General features: G+C 41.8%; 1 protein-coding gene across 1 annotated transcript in view; it reads right to left on the reverse strand.

The window, feature by feature from the left end:
• ITGA2 (integrin subunit alpha 2) overlaps positions 1-17,836 on the reverse strand; it is a 98,953-nt gene extending 81,117 nt beyond the window's left edge. Inside the window, exon 1 of the mRNA XM_044771413.2 lies at positions 17,609-17,836. Coding sequence (XP_044627348.2) covers positions 17,609-17,666 — 58 coding nt within the window. The 5' untranslated portion in view covers positions 17,667-17,836. The remainder of the gene's footprint in view (positions 1-17,608) is intronic.
• Positions 17,837-18,118: the final 282 nt, after the last annotated feature.

Below are 18,118 nucleotides of genomic sequence, written 5' to 3' on the forward strand. Positions count from 1 at the left end.
CTCACCAGAAGTGGCTTCAACATTCATTTCCTACCAGCTGCCTCTGCAAAGCAATCTTCAAAGACCATCTCTCCCAATAAGGTAATATTCACTGACTTTGGTGACGAGAATACAGAAATATCTTATATGGGGCCACCATTCAACATAATGCAATGGATATGCCAAGAATGTAAGATCCTAATTGCTGTTTACCTGGACCATTTATCAGGGTGGTGTTTGCAGCAAGCAACTTTGAAGGATGAGGTAATATCTCCTTTCAAAACAAAGAGCAGGCTTGCTGATTTCTTTTTATGTTTTTATTTTTATTTATTTATTTTTTTAAAGATTGGCATCTGAGCTAACAACTGTTGCCAATCTTCCTTTTTTTCCCCCCAAATCCCCCCAGTACATAGTTGTATATTTTAGTTGTGGGTCCTTCTAGTTGTGGCGTGTGGGACACTGCCCCAACATGGCCTAATGAGCTGTGCCATGTCCATGCCCAGGATCTGAACAAAGTCTGCAAACCCAACCACTCGGCCACGGGTCCGGCCCCTGATTTCTTACTGTAAAACAGCAAGTTCACCAAGCTCAGTGTTCTTCTCTTGTAATGCAACCTGCTGCCTATGCAGGCTTCCATTTGGACTCCTTCATGTAGCCCCCAGGAGACTTCATGAGGAAGCACAAGGGAAGCTGATGTAAACATGCTCATGCTCATGTTGCTTGCTGTACTGTGAGCAACAAAGTCCTTTTCTCTGACTCGGGAGTCTCATGTCATCTGTGAGCATCCATGAAACAGTTAACAGGCTAATGTATTAGCTTGTACATAGTGTAAAATCAAATAGCAGATCTGACAGAATGGAGAACAAAAACTCTGCTGTCAGGAAATTGGGGGCTGAATGACAATGAAAATGGATGTGTCCCGGGAGTTCAGAGAAATCCTGGGAGGGCATAGTATTTTCCTACAAGGATGGAATAGGGATTTGAATGATCTTATCTCAATTTTAAGAAGCAGAGAGACTCCATCTGACACCTGGGTAATAATTTCCTGCTTCATGACTTGTGGCCATCTTTTTTTCTTCTTTTTTTACAGTATATACATGTATCATTTATTTGACAATTACTCTGCATTCATATCAAAGAAATATATGCATCACTTGCATGGCCAGAAATAAATCCATTAATATATTATTAAGCTTAAGAGGGTGTTATAGATCAATTGCTCCCCCTCCCAACTCCCATGTTGAAACGCTAACTCCTAATGCGACTGTATTTGAAGATAGGGCCTTTAAAGTTAAAAGAGATCATAAGAATGTGACCCTAGTCTGATAGGACTGCTGTCTACATAAAAAGCAGAAGAGTACCAGAGAAATCTCTCCCCATGTGCACACAGAGGAAGGCCACCTGAAGACACAGCAAGAAGGCAACAGTGTACAAGCCAGGAAGAGCGGTCTCACCAGAAACCAACCTTGATGACCACTTGATCTTGGGCTACTGGTCTCCAGAACTGTGAGAAAATACATTTCTGTTAAAGCCACCTGGTCTCTGGTATTTTGTGATAGTAGCCCCAGCAGACTAAGTCAGGGAAATCAGATTATACTAGAAAATTTCAATTTACTATTCAGAGTTTTAAAGATAATTCTGTCAATACATAGATGCACACATATTAATACAGGAGAGCTATATGCTAATTTCAGTTATATTATTTAAGATTAATATTTTGTGTGAAAAAAATCCAAGTTTTTTAGCGACAAAGTAACTGCATCAAATCTTGGAGTACTGTGGCACTTAGGTCATTTTGAGGCCCTTTCACATTTTTTGATCTTGCAGGCAATGAAGGTCTTCAAAAATCTACTGCAGTTGCTTTTTAGGTCCATTTATTTTGACTTAGTGCTTCCTAATAACTCAATAGATTCTCTTTTTTTCATAACGATGTTGGAGGGGGAGTTGCCGTCTGTCCGCCTCACTGTCTCCCAGTGGCCGAGAGGACTGGAGAACCCCTAGGAATATCAGCTCCTCAATTCACTACACTTTCTTCCTTGATCCCTTCTGAGTGAAAAGGGAAACTGTCTCTCTCTCTCTTGCAGAAGAGCATTTTTGTGCAGTTACCAAGTCAGCACCTGTTGACTAACTCACTCAGGAGCAAGGTATGCCTCACATGTCTCGAGGCAATAGATGGAAACAATAGGATAACTGAAGTTAGTATTTCTTCCCTCACAGCTCTGTTCACAGGCCACTTCTCCATAAACTTTTGGTTCAGATCTTCCCCTACCATTCCAGCCTGCACGCACCCTTCTTCTAACTCCCTCAACACTCACCATTTGCATCTCTTATTGGGTGTACTACCTCAAAATGTTACTCTATTGTTCTCATGTGTAAGTTTTGCCTCGATAACTGCATAATCATTCGCTCCCTCATCTGTCCGACCTCACCCCCTACCCTCTCCCTTTAGCTCACTTAGCTGGGCTCCTGGTTCTTCCTTGAACACACTCTGATCTCAGGCCTGTCTCATGTGTTCCCTATGCATGGAAGACCCTTTTCCCAGAGAGCGTCATGCCCACTCTCATTGCCTTCTTGTTTCTGTATCAAACATCAATCTAGCAGAGCTGCCTGTCCTCACTACCTGTGGTGGTCAGGGGCTCCCAATGATCCCCATCTCCTGTTATTCATGCCTTTGTGTGATCCTTTCCTCTAGAGGGAGGGCAGGACCTGTGACTTCAAACCAATAGAATTAAAGATTCAAAACATAGAATCAAAAGTCACAAGATGTCACCTCTGTGATCACATTACACCAGATTGTAACTTCCATACTAATAGCAGACACTATCTTCTATTGGCTTTGATGACGCAAAGAGGCCTCCAGGACAAGGAACTGAGAGCAGCCTCCAGCTGAGAGCCAGCAAGGAGCTGAGCCTTCAGGCCAACAGCCCTAGAGAAAATTAATTCTGCCAACAATCAAAGTGAGCAGAAGTGGCTCCTTCCTCAGTTAAGCATTCAGACGAGACCTCAGCTCTGGTCAACACCTTGACTGCAGCCTGTGAGAGACCCTGAAGCAGAAGATCCCAATGAAGCCACACCTAAATTCCTGACCCACAGAGATTGGAAGATAATAAATGTATATTATTTTAAGTCATTCTACATGTGGTAATTTTTTGTATAGCAATAGATAACTAACACATAACCCTATGTAAAACAGTACCTTCCTCTTTCCCATCCACTGCCCAGCATTCTCTGTACTCTTACTATGCTGTATTTTTCTCAGTGGAGCATCACTACCTCATATGCTATATATTTATCTTTTTTATTTGCCTGCCTCCCTTATTGAAGTCTGTATGGGGCAATCTAAGTTTTGTAGGGATTAAAGGTTTTACAATTTGGGAGAGTGGCTCTTTAAGGAAAAAAGTTACAAAATTGTAACACAAATTATGGTATAAAATTAAATATACCTATCGAATGAGAAAAGCAATCCTAGCAAGTTACACGTTTTTAAAAGCTGAAACACCCAAAAAAAAAAATAACATATATTTTACTGATCACCTGAGACACTTCTGTAATACCTTTTTCCTACAGTTTTTGGCTCTTTTGATCACCACTTCACTTGACAATAATTTTATAAAATCACATTCTCTAAAAAGAGCTCAATTTTTCTTCTGTCATGGTAAATTGAATTTTTAAAATTATTATTTATAGTTAATAAAAGTTCCTTTCATTTTCATAACTCTTTATTTGTAGTGTCATGTAAATGTTTAGGACTGTTTTCCAGTATCATACAGGAGCTATAGTATTTCAAAGCACCTCAAGTTTTCTTTTACAGGGATTAATCCAGAAACTCTTTGAATTGATGACATTTATTAACTAGTTTGTGGTTGATGTCTTTGTTGAAATGTGTTATGTTAGGGTACAAAAGAGGCAGTGATCTTAACTTTTGCATGTTTAATAAAAATATGAGGCTGTGTGAACCCATGGGAAGGGGCCTCCACAGCGAGAGTCCCTGAAGCTTAAGCTTCAGCTTTTTATGGTAAATCTGCCTTCATCCCTAAGAGTAGAGACTTTGTCTATTGTGTCTACTGCTATATCCCCCAGTACTCAGAATAGGGCCCAGCACAGGGTAGTGGATCAACTGAACGAACAGACAGTCCGCTGATTCTTTCACCTTTCCACCTAACAATAAGTTCTGCATACAATGGGAGATCCATAGAGACCAGTTTACTTAATAAATATGAGTTCTGGACTGGTTCAAAGGAAGATGCTTGAATGTAGGCTACTGAGAAGATATATAAATCAATGGATGAAAAGATACATCAATAAATATACACACACAGATGTGCATACATATGTATATACAAATACACACACATTTAATTTTCTCTTTAGAATTTTAGAGAATATTTAACTTTGCTTTTTATCTAGCTATAGGGAACCCTAAAGAGAAGACTGACCGTATTTGGGTGTGATGATTGGCAGAAGTATACCAGTGCTAGAAGTACAAGGATTTTTTTTAACTGAAAAATCCACATACTGGGGAAGACCAACAGTATCTCACAGTGCCTAAGAGCTTGGCTTCTGAGGTGTGAACAGCTCTGTGACCTTGGGCAAGTTCCTCACCCAATATAAGCCATTGGTTTTTCACCTATGAAACAGATAACATACGAGCCTACCTCAGTGTGATCAGACAATGCACGTAAAACCCTCAACCCAGTGCCCAGCAAATGAGCGCTTAGTAAAGACAGTCCGTTTTTCTTTTGTTTTGTTTTGTTTTCACTATTTATATGGTTGTGTTACTGAGGAAGGCATACTTTTTGAGAACTTTAAAAGGCATGCCAACTTGTGATCCCACTTTCACCTCTAACGTGAAAAATATACCCCGAATAAATTTCCCTTTAAGCTTCTGCGAACTGCTGTATAATGGGTAGGAGGATGACACATTGCTGCATTTTGCTGAGACATACTCAAAGCACACCATGAAAGCCAAAAAAACATTATCAGTCCATGGACCCTCCAGGAAGTCACACAAGCAGGAAGTGTGGTTACTCAGACCCTGACTTTGAAACTAAGAAAATAAACTTCAAACTCTAAAGTGAGGCTAATCATTATCTAGAATATGTATGACAGCGGAAAATAGTCATAGGTCACATTAGATCGCTAGAACACATATATAACCTCAGGAAATCATTTTCAATAGCATTGTCTTCATGCTGAAAGGACAATAATGCAAAAATAATGTAGAAAGCCCTCCCCTCCCTTCAAAAAAACAAAGCAACTAAATTTAGAAATTATAGGCCTTTTGGAAATGACCACACATTGTATACAGATTTAAGCTCTATAATATCTGGCTTATAGCTATAGGGCTTAAAAAAAATGTTAATGCAAAACCAAAAGCCCAAAATGACCCTTACAACTGCTTTTGGAATATAGTGGCGTAACATTCTCCCTCTTTCATTAAGAAAAACAATGCAATTTTTCTTTAAAAGTCTTTGTTTTGAGTGTTAAATTTTACATTCAATAAGGATCTAGGTGATACCATACTCCTCCACAGGTGATGTTAGAAATGGAAAGTGGAGCTCCTGGAGGGGCTGCCTTGAATCCTCCGATTCCCCCAGTGTCTGACCTTCCACTGCCATACACTAGGCACCCCAAGAAGGTCCCTTAAATAAATGAATGATGATAAAAATGGATGAATACCAAGTAGATGGATTTAAAAAAAAAAATAACATTACATATGTTTTCATAGTCTGCAAAATACTTTTCCATTCATAATCCCATTTGATCCTCCCAACGACCCAGCAAAGCAAGGAATAGTTTGCCTGTGACTTACCCAAAGTCACCCAGAAAAATGGCATTTAACTAACTCTTCAGAGCTGGAGTTCTTTCCATGATGTCATGAACATTAAATGGGCTTAATAACTGTTTTTTTAGTGTAGTGGTTCTCAACTGGGAGCAATTTTGTCCCTTAGAGGGCATTTGGTAAAATCTGGATACATTTCTGGTTGTCACACTGGGCTGGGGAGGTTGGCTACTGGCGTCTAGTGAGTGGAGGCCATCGATGCCACTCAACATCCTGCAATGCACAAGACAGCTTCTCCCGCCCCCCGAGAAAGAATTATCTAGCCCTAAATGTCAGTAATGCTAACGTTGAGCAAATCTGGTCTAAACAATGAACAGCTTGTAAACACCATTAACTTAAGTTACTGTGGTGGTTTTAAAATATGTCTGGGATTTATTTGACACACTTCCCATCAAGAGACAGAGTAAATCTCCTCTCCCAGAATCTAGGTGGGATTTCATGATTGCTTTGACAAATAGATGCAGTTGCGTCATTTCTGAGTCTAAGCTAGAAAAGGCCATGCAGTTTCTTTTGAGACACTTGCCTTTGGATCCCCACATTGCCCCACAAGAAGTCAGACTTCCCAGAGAGCGCCATGCTGGAGACAGTACTGGATGGGACCACACGAGGAAAGAGAGCTTCCTACCCTCTGATGGTAACCACGTGAGAGACCTTGAGCCAGAACTGCCCAGCCAAGCCATTTTCAAAGTCCTACCCAAGAAACCACGAGAGATAACAAATTATGGTTGTCATTTTCAGCCACTAAGTTTTGGGATGATTGGTTACATGGCAATAGCTAACCAGAACAATCTCCAGATTCAGTAACTCGCAGTAAAGTGCTCTGGCAAACAGAATGTCTTCTCTTTCCCCCTAAAGGGTTCTGACCCATGGAAGTATGGGAATCTTAACTAGATTGCCACTCCTCGAGTGAAAAGGGATTATAATCAGCCTGTGGGAAACAGGTGACAAAGGGAAGTTTGTCAGAGATTTTCTAAGGAAATTCTGAAGGGCACCCTGAAATGATGGGCAGCACACTGCAGGTGGGAGTCCTAGGTTTTAGTCATTTCAAAGGCTGGTTATCATAAAAATGAGGCATTTATTAGAGGATCTCTTGAGGTTTCTTCTAGCCTAAATGCTAGAATATCCTAATCTATATATATTTTTCAAAAGATAGGCGTTTTTAAATTTTAACTTAAAAAATGCATCCTGATGAATATGAAGAATGAGAATTAAAATAAATACGCAGCAGCACTTTATATCCAGCAAACTACAAAAAATATTTAAAAACTATAAAGAGTCAATTAAAATCTAATGTTGGTGAAATTGGTAAATTCACACCTTACTGATGACTACATTATTCAATATGCTACAGGAGCTAAAAAATACACATAATCTTTGACTCAGGAATGCCTCTTCTGGAAACTGTCCAAAAGGAAAAAGAAAAGAAAAAGCATCTTGCACAAAGACATTTATAGTCACATTATTTGCAGTAGGGGCAAAAAATCCACAGGAAACAACCTGAATATGCAACAATGGGACAATAGTTAATCATAACATGGCAGGATGCATTAATGTAAAGTTATAAATATGAAGCCCGCATGGAAAAGTATACACAAAAGATCAAGTGAAGAAAAGTAAAACATTCATTTTCATATAAATGGTGAGTATATCTACGAAAAAAGTTTTTCACATATATAAATATCAAAAGAAGGAAAGAAATATGAATTTATAAATAAATATTTTTTCTGTAAAGAGGAATGTTTTAGTATGTCATTTTTCTATAAGGATATTAAATATTCTGCTTCATAAAGAAAAGCTCCTACAAGCTGAAATTATTAATCAAGTTTAGTATTTCAATGGATATATTTACTTCACAGTTATCTGAATCCTGGTTTTATTTTAATTTTTTAATCAATCATTTTCTCGGCGCTTCCTATATGCCTCATCCTGGGAATACAATGATAAACAGGATGCAAAGTGATCTTAAAGAATGTATTCGGTAGGAGAGAGAGTCAAGCTGAAGATAAATTATGGTGCTGCTTCACGAGAACAGAAAAGGGGTACAGGAAAGGGCTTTTTGGGGAAAAAAGATGTCTGTACTGTCCTGATACTTTTATTCATCTTGTTACTTGTCAACAGAGCTATCCTAGTAAAATTATTTCAAGACAAAGGAGAAACATTTCAAAAGCAAACAAACTCTGTCAAAGAAGTGGAAAAAACTTACCAACTACAGAAATATTTTAGCAAATTCAGACAAACCTGCAAATAGAGGCCTTTTTGCATATTCTAATTGGAAAAAAACTAGGAAGTTTTGAGTTTGGCATTCATTCAGAAAGTGTGCCTTTAATCCATGTTATGGTAGCTGTCACACACGTCTCATGCATTCGTCATTCATTCAACAAAATTCAACTTGGCACAAGCAAAGAATAACAGGCCCTGTCTTCTCAGAGTTTGCAGTCGATGGGAGTTAGAACCAAGTCAACAGATTGTTGAACAGAATGTGACAACTGCTATGAAAGGGTCCACGTGAGAAGGACACCTAAAATGGATTAGGGGTTGGGAAGGCTTTGTAGGGTACACAAACCTCAGTGAAGTTGAGACTTAAGTCATGTACAGAACGGTGGTTGGCAGCCAAAGAGTATTTCAGAAAGAGAGAACACAGACAAAGGTAAGAGACCATGGGACTGTACTCCTTTTTTCTTTTTCTTTTTGGTGAGAAAGATTGGCCCTGAGCTAACATTTGTTGCCAATCTTCCCCTATTTTGTATGTGGGACACCGCCACAGCATGGCTTGATGAGTGCTGTGTAGGTCCGTGCCGGGGATCCGAACCTTGGAATCCAGGCCACTGAAGCAGAGCGAGTGAACTTGACTACTATGCCAACAGACTGGCCCCAAGGGACTGTATTCTTAAAAAGGGCTAAGGTCACATCTCACTTGAACCATAACAACAACAACAAAAATAATAAAGTGACATATATATTAAAGTTTGATAATTTGAGGGCAAAAATTAAATACTGTAAAAATAAAGGGATTTCTTAATCACAAACTTCATATGTTGAAATCCTAACCCCCAAAGATAATGGTATTAGGAAGTGGGCCTTTCGGAGTGGCGTAGGCTTCACCCTCAAGAAAGAGATTAGTGCTCTTATGAAAGAGTCTCCAAAGAGACCTGAGCCCCTTCCACCACGTTCGGACACAGTGAGAAGGTGCCGGCTATGAATCAGGAATGGGGCCCTCACCAAAACTCCACCATGCTGGTGCCTTGATCTTGGACTTCCCAGCCTCCAGACCTGTGGGAAATAAATTTCTGTTGTTTATAAGCCAGCCAGTCTGTCGTATTTTGTTATAGCAGCGTGAATGGACTAAGACACTGTGAAATTTACATAAATTATTTATTTAATCATCTTTTAATTTTGCATTAAGATTTTTTTATTTGGGGTATTTATTACATCTTTATACTGAAGGAAAATAAAAATCACATAAAAGTATCCCAATTTTCAAGGCTAAGTTTCTCTTTTTTTTCCTCAGGGAACAATGTTAATAAGTAACAGAAAACTAAGTTAATTATTCTGAAATATCTATTTCGTGCACTAGCATTCACAAAATGGTTTAGGAAAGGTTATAAAATCCAGAAGATTGAGTGTTCATATTCTAACAAGGATCCAAAGGCTGTTTGCTGAAAGGACCTGAAGGTAACTGGTAAACAATTTGGAATAGAGTTATCTAACTGAACTGACCAGAAGCCGGCTTGGATTCAGTCTGCATTTCTGCACGGTCTCCATGGAAATGAGATCAGGCTGCACAAAGACAACAAAGGCCACCCTCAAATGAATCGGGGAGAATGACAACTGCCAATGTTCCAGCCAACCATGGGCGCAATAGCTTTGTTCACGCTTTTCAAAACACAATGAAATAATCTCTCACGCAGACAATACAGTGTCCATCACTCTTTTATTTCCAGTGCTCTGTTTAAACGTTAACCACATTTTTATACAGAAAGCCTTTCAATGATCAGGAGTTATGTACGGCTTCTGTAGTAAAAACTGTCTCTAGTCACTTCAAACTAATAAAAGGAAGAATTGCGGTTACCCTTTTAGAACATAGCATAATAACGTGGGCATCTTCACTGACAAAACTGCACAGTTTCTATGCACTGTTTGGGCAACTAAACAGACAACTCTCCCAAAGGGAGAAAAATATATTTGAAAATTATTAACAGTCCCAATATTCTATGGACCTGAAAATATTAGCAAAATATGCAGTGCAAGTTTATACTGGTTAGTAAATGTAATTTACGCGCACAAGTGTCAGCATGCACGGACTGATAAAGTGCTGGAATACAAGCACTTTGAACTAATTATAACTTTAACAAAATTAAGAATAGACATTAATTTCTTTTCTAATTTATATGATTAAGTGAAAATGTTTTAAAATGCTTTGAAAACACCACTGAGTTATACAGAATAAAAAGCTTTAAAATTTTACTTAATAGAAATTTTCAAAGCCAACACTAATTCTCTGTCCTAGAGGGACTATGATTTCTGAAAAGATTTCTTTGAGGATCTTTATTCTACTAAATACGAATAAAGAATTAAAAGCTTAACTGGAGAAACATAAATTCATAGTTCTAAAAGAATTTTTTAGAAAATCAGACTAAAGCACTGTTATTAATTCTACTACCAGAATTGGAATATCATCATATATGACACACCCTAAAAACTGCACTATGCTTATTGGTTAAAGCTACTTTAGCGTGGTGAGTATGTTCTGGAACAAACATGTATCCAACGGCTCCCTCATCAATCCAAGCAGCCACCCGGGAGAGTGAGAGGTGCTGATTGCCGTAGCTCTGCTGTCTCCTCCCCTCGCGCCCCTCAAGGCTCTGCTCCCTTCCCCTCTTTGCATGCCTTGATCAACTTCACCTTCCTCTCATTAGTTAATATCCTCTCCATTTCATACCTTAGAACCTACTTTGCCTTTCTTCACATGATCAACTGTGACTTCTAAGCTGTTGCCGGAGCCGTTGTTGTGGGTCATCCAATTTTCTCCCTCTCCTTTGTCTTTGATCACACCCTTTCCATAGACATCAGTGTTCCTCCTCTCTCCTCTTGTATTCTGGACCCTGCCACATACAGGTGCCCAAATGTAATTTTCCAAAATTACAAGTGTATCATTCAGTACCATTAGTAATAGAAGGAAAAAGAGTATCATTATAATAATTTTTATGCAAGTCTCTCCCCTGTTTGTTTGCTTGTTTGTTTTAAGGCAGTTACTCCCATCTTGTCCCTCTAGCCAGGCTCTCCTCCCTTTTACTGCCAAACTCCCTGACACTGTCTACATTTCCTCACATTCCATTTACTCCTCTGCCCACTTCGCTCTGGTTTCTACATTTTTGACTCCTTGGAGACGGCCCTTGCCAAGCTGTCAGACTTGCTTGAATTGCATGGAGAAGTTGATCCTATGACCAACTCTTTCTTCTCAAAATATTTCTGTGGTGCCCCACTTCCCACAACCTTCTTTCTGCTACTCCAGCTGCTCCTTCTCTCTCCCTTGGCATCCCCGCTTCCTCAGCTGACCCTCTAAGGTAGTTCCTCAGGTTGTAGCTAAAGTCATCTTCTAGTCTGTCTTTGCCTGATTTATCAACTAGCACCATGTCTTCAATCACTCTCTAGATGCCTATGACTCCTGAATCTCCATCCTCATCTTGCTCTGTCCTCTCCTAACACCACTGTATATAATCATCTACTAACTAGACCTGCACACCTGGATGTCTCAAACTCAACCTGTCAAGCTGAACTGATCATCTTTCTCTTCTAACTTGCCCTCCTTCAGCACTCCTTGTCTCAGTAAATGGCACCCCAATGAGTTGTCCACATCAGAGACCCAGACCTCAGTCTTATCTTCTCCCTCTCTTGCTGCCACCATAGTAAATCAATCACTAAATCCCATCCATTCTTCCTTACTATTTTTCAGATCTTTCCCTTGCTGTCTTTCCTTACTGCCACCATCATCTCTCAATTGGCGTACTCAGCAAAACTAAACCAGAACTAGAACCAGTTCTTTCCTAAGTAGTCTTGGTGCCTTCAGTATGGCCTCCATTCAATCCACCATCCTCCCTGTCGCCACAGTGATCTGCCTAAGGAACCAATCTGCTCATGTCACTCCCCTGCTTAAGGCCCTTCAAAACTTTCCATTGTCCTCAGGATAAAATTCATGCTCCTTACCATGGTTTACAAGGCCCTTCACAGTCAGGGCCCCGCTAACCTCTCAGCTCTCACTCTCTGTGAATACCTCGAGAAATGTGTTCTGGGCACAATGACCTCCTTCTTTCCTATTCAAGCATCTAAAACATCTGACTGAGGAATTAGGACGCTTGTGTCCTATTCCTGGGTATGCTACTCTCTATCTTACATTACCATATTATCACTTACAGCCATTTTAAAAGGGCAGCACTAAACTCTGTAACCTCTGAGGTCCTTCACAGTAGGTCTGAACTATGATGATTCTCTCCTGGCCCCATGAAGACTTCTCTGGGGACTTGATACTTAAATGTGTCACAGTGATATTTCTCCATTCTCGGACCTCAACATTTAGTTCTGTATCACTCATTTAGCCATTAATTATATGCAACCATACGACATCTGTTATGTTATAGAAACTCACGTTACATCTCTCTGTTATAAACACAGACAACACAATGACACACCAAAAGCACATAACTAGGTTTTAAAATACATGGAAAATTTTTAAGACACCAAGAGGTACAATGGCTCTGAATTTCAATAATTCAGAAACTCAAAGACAATATCAAGGACCTGCTTTCTTTCTGTCCTTCCAGTGGGCCAGTATGTTGGCTTCATCCTCAAGCTGACTGACATCATGGTTGCAAGATGGCTATAGCTGTTTCAAGCTTCACGTCTAGGTCTGAACATATGTTTCTTAAGCAGCGTCTCTCTGAGGAATGAAAAATTCTTTCCCAGAATTCCCAGAGCAGATCTCCCTCCACATCTCAGTGGCCAAAAGTGCATTACATGCCCAGGTCTTAATCAGACATGGCGAGAGGTATGGGACCACCAGGACTGGCTCAGTCCAATCACCCCTCAACATCCCCTGCATCTCCAACGTGTGCAGAGGAGGGGAGTAACCCAACAATTGGACTTCTGTCAGAAAGGAGGATGGCAGGGTCTGAAATTGGTTAGGCATCCACCGGGGGCTGAGACAATATCCTGCCCTGATGCCTGGACTCGTTTCCAAATAGACTGCAACCTCTCTAGACCATGTTTCAAGTTTCCTATGGTTCCACACTATGCCTAGCACATTGCCTTACATATAGCCATTACTGCATAAAAATATGGTCAAACAGTTTTATGGAATTCACTGTGGCCAGACCAACAAAGCACCTATGGATCACGTGAAGGGACATCATAGGAATCACCTTCATACACAGAATCTATGATTGTCTGAGGATTTGTGGTATCAAGATTCTTCTCTTTAGAGAGTATTCTTCTGCTGTGTTCTTCCAGGTAAATCATTAGTCACAATAACAAATGAAAAAAGAATCCCTAAGAACCCTCCACATCTTTGACTCGCTGATGAGAATGATAGCCTTCCATGGTTCTTTCTCTTATAGGCTGTGCCGAATTTTCAGCAATATCTCAAGCTAAACGGGGCTGATAGTCCAGACTAAAGCTTGTGACTTTAGTGGTAACATTTACATGACGTCAGGGTGATACTTTTTGCCCCAAGTATTTTCCCTGAAATACTTTATTTTTGACACAGTGACTGCATGTCTCTTTATTTTACTGAATGTCTAACAGTCCATCATTACAAGCTCATCTCTTTATATTAATAGGCTTCTCCCTTTTAATATGCCCAAGGCTGTTAGCACATTGAGACAGGAGCAGTCAGCACTCACTTTAAAGGGAATTCACTTGAACTGATGCATTCGCTGACTCTTGTGTTGAAATCTACCTGTCTTGGTGGTCATCTCACAACAAGGTAGTACAGACAACACTGGAAATTTAATTTCTTAGGGAAGACGAGGTGCAGTGCTAATATTTAAGCAATTATTTCCAAACCTGGCTGTATATCAGAAACATACAAGTAATTTTTTTTAAATACTGTATCTCGAGCCCCAATCCATGAATTTAAGTCAAACAGTGGCTCATAAACCAGTAGTTAAGAAAGCAAAGCTCAGTCAAGGCTGGGCGGGTATAGCTGGAGAGCCATGGGGGAGAGGGTTATGTCATCAGAGGGTGCCCTAAGTCTGTTGAGGGGTTAAGGATGAGAGGAGAGAGATGGCTTAGGGTGGATCCCAGAAATGAGAGAGTACCTCAAGATTTCCTTTTTTGTTATAAAAGAAAAACTTCTCTACTTTCTAATTTTGCTTGGGGTTGTCTCTTCTAACATTGGACAATGGTCATTTGCAAACGGATGAGAGAAAAAGGTAAAACGCATCAAGGCAAAGAAAGCAAAGAGAATAGTCTGGAAAATATTCTAGCACTAAATATAATAGAATCAGATGCAGTCAGAATACAAAAAGGGTGTATATAGATGGCTTTGGGGGGTGTGTATTGTGTGTGTGTATATGTGTAGCACGTAAGCTTGTGCATAAGTGTGTGCAGGAGTGGATGTGGTAGAGAAAAGACTGAATAGGCAGGCTACAGCCAGACGGCAAAGGCCTTTTTAGGACATGCCAATAAATTCGGATTTTATCCTATGTAAGATGAGGAACCACCAAACGTCTGAAGCAAGGGAGTGATTGAACACAAGTAAGTGTTTAGAAAGATAACATTGGTACCAAGGTGAAGAATGGGCTAGAAGGATAAGAGACAAAAGCAGGCCCACCAATCAGAAAACTATAGGAGTCCAGATACAAAAAAAGCGAGGGCCTGAACCAGGTGGTAGCACAAGTTGCATGAGTTGGGGAACGGAATGAACAGAACTTGGGAGATTGGCTGTGAGGCTGAAAACAAGGGAGAAGATTCCTAGTTTTAGCGTTTGCACGATAATGCTGCCAGTAAACAATAGCAGACAATACAGGAGAAAATTTCAGAGGACAGGTGTTGACCTCAGTTGAGGACACGCTGAGTTTGCCGTGCTTTGATGACATCTAGGGGGAGATACTTGGTAGCAGATGGAAATACTGATCCTGAACTCAGGAGGGGAGTCTGGCTAGAGATACTGACTTGAGCAGGGGATTGGCCCAGAGAAAACTGGTAGAATGAAGAGGAGGATCCAGGATGGAACGCTGTGAACACCAAGGACTGGGCCAAACAGATGAGCCCGTGCAGGACACTAAGAAAGAACAGCCGGGAAAACAGGACAAAAACAGGGAGAGCAGAAGCCAGAGGGAGAGGGTATTTCAGGAGAAAAGAGCCGCCAAATTACATATTAAAAAGAGGACTTGCTTGCTATGAGAAAAACTAGAATATTTACAGCCTGAGGGGACATTAGGGAGAGGATCTGAAGATACTCCTTAAAGAGGGGATGACTCTGGGGCAGGGTACCAGAGACAGTGAGAGAAGATGAGGCCTAGAACCCAGGGGGAGGATTGTCCTTGGCCTGGCAACACTTTAGAGAATGTCTGACATCATCACTTTAAAACTACATTTCCATTTTCTCCACGGACCTATTATTTAGTTTATGGATTATCTAGGCCTCAGGGTTGCAAGCACTTAAACCAAGGAATGACCAATGAAAGGTGATAATATGGAACCAAACTATGAGCACTGCTTTTTCGTAAATACCTGTGAGAAGGTTTATGAAAAGCAAATGTGAATCCAAGTGTGAAAATGAGATTTGAGGGTTTTAAGTTTCCACTGTGGTTGGCATGTACGCTGGAGAGGATGCAGATGTATAAACACACACACGTATATATGCCTTTCACATTTTAACTGTTGGTATGTATTTATATCAAACAATTGTACACATAATTTATAAACAACTATACATGTGTGCGTATAGTAATGATAAATGACCCAAAATTTTATACAGATAGGGTAATCATAAAAAATTTCAGCTATCACTGACCTGGAGATTTCAATTATTCAATTATTCAATGTTTATCTTGGATATTCTTGGTATGAAAAAATGATGCTGCTTCCCTAGGACCTTGGATTGATATCACCAATGACAAAGCTTTATGATGATCATCCTGAATTAAGAGAAAACCTGTTCCTTAAGTCTGCAAAGAATCGGAGCAGAAGGAGGGAATAAATATACAAAATCTTCTCACAGATGTCATTTTAAATCACCTCTGCTTGCTTGCATTGGGCTGTGCTTATTAACTAACCCCACGTTAAAATCTCTCTACCTGATCTTATGCCTTGCAGGAACACATTCCACTAAAGTATTTTTCACTCTTCTTTAAAAAACAAGCCTCAACAGTTCAAAGATAAGAAAAAGATGTCATGTTCCCATAGCTTCTGTTAAGGGGTAATTAAACAGAAATGAAAAGATTGGATTTAGATGTCAGCTTTTGGGAAGATTCTGGTGTTCCAGGGCCTGATTTTCAATGTGAATCCAACTTCATCTTAAACCTCTAGATTAGGGTTGATGGCCCCTCAGAACACTCTTGGGGTCCCCGGAGTGCATATCTGTGAAGTACCAGACACAGGTTAGACAGAAAACTTGATGCCTATTCTCTGCTGGGGGTAGGGATGGTGGTGCCATTTCTCTGTTATCTCTCACCTGGAGAAAATGCCACAGGGTCCATCTGGACTAGGTTTCTTCCCTAATAAAAAGTAGCGACTGCCTAAATGCCTCAAAGGAGGACAGTTTAGCAAATATTTATCTTCTTTGTAAAAACACTTGAATATCAGAGACCTTTTTTTTAATTTTATTTTGATAGCTGCTCAAACTACAAAATACAAATGTGACTTCTTTCCCACCAAGTAAACTGAAAGTTTCAGTAAACTTCAGTTTATTGAAACTAGTAAGCACATACTAGGCTCTGGATCAGGTCTGGAGAAAATTCCCTTGATGGACGATGGTCGCACAGCAGCTCGGCGCCCCCAGCCTCATTTCCCTGCTTAGTGCAGAAGGAGTCAGGCGATGGGTGGGCCCCACTCTCACCGCCCTGCAGCTGGAGCTGCTGCTCCGGCTCATTCTGGCGGCTCAGATCAAGAAAGTGGAAAGAACTTTTCCTGGCCTAAGTTTACTTTCGTTGAACAGACGACGTTATAACAATAAGAGGAAGGCAGACGGGAAGAAAGAATTCCCCTCTGCCAAGCATTTAAGAGGTGCTTGTTTTTTCTATGTACCCTACGGGAAGAAACATCAGTGCAGCGTCCTGAAAAAAATGGGGGCATTATTCATACCCTTAGGTTGAAATCGAAGCACTTTGGGCTCCCAGGCTCCCGCAAAGCCGCTAGGCATAGCGCTGAGGAGGTGCAGGCTGCCGGCCAAGACCGGATTCCCGGGACCCGCAGAACCCACTGGTCCCGGTCTGGCGCGGCACCTGTCTGAACCAGGCTGCAGGACTCTCCATCTCCAGGACACCCATTAATCTCCCTCTATGCATGGGTGCCCGAGCGTGTGTGTCTAAAACCAAAGCGCGCACCGAGGTGACTTTGAAGGGTGTTCAACAGGCAGGGTGAGACGTGCCTTACGGGGACACCAGGCGGGGGAGAGCGTGAACGGGGAGTCTCTGCACCCGGCTCTGGATGGCTAGGAGCCTGGTCCACGTGGAACGAGAGCGGAGACGCGCGCTGCCTGAGCCCTCGTCCCGCACAACCCCTCCCGGCAGCCCCCGGGACCCGCGCAGGTCCCTCTCGCGGCCGATGCGGGGCAAACTCCTCGCTTACCTTGGCTGAGCACTAATACCAGCCGCAGCGGCGCGCCCCCTGTCCGTCCTGGCCGCATCCTGAGCCTGCCCTGGGGACTGGCGCTGCTCCGGGTTTGCAGGGAGAGCCAAGAACCCACAGCCTCTCCAAAGCCGTCTCGAGGGCTTCTCTCCTCCGCCTGGATGAGAGCAGGGAAAAGTGGCGGGGCAGCTCCCGGGCCGCCAGGGCCCGCCCCGGCCCGCCCCTCCGCCTCGGCAAACGCCGGATTTGCCCTGGCCCCGCCCCGCAGAGCCCCGGCCCCGCCGCCCGGCCTGCACCTAGCTCCGCCACACCCCCGGAAACCACACCTTAGGTCCCCTGCGCCGTCCCAGCCCCGGGATCCGTGCGGGTGGGGACGGCGCGCCCGGCAGCCTCTCCTGCCCTGGACGGGACTGGCCGGGCACATCCGACGCACGAGAGCCTGCCTGTCATACCCCGCCCCTGACAGCCTGACCCCCGCCGGCAGGAAACCCCCAAATCCCCAGGAAAATT

The sequence above is a fragment of the Equus asinus genome, chromosome 10 (assembly GCF_041296235.1).
Source record: "Equus asinus isolate D_3611 breed Donkey chromosome 10, EquAss-T2T_v2, whole genome shotgun sequence".
Lineage (NCBI taxonomy): Eukaryota > Metazoa > Chordata > Mammalia > Perissodactyla > Equidae > Equus > Equus asinus.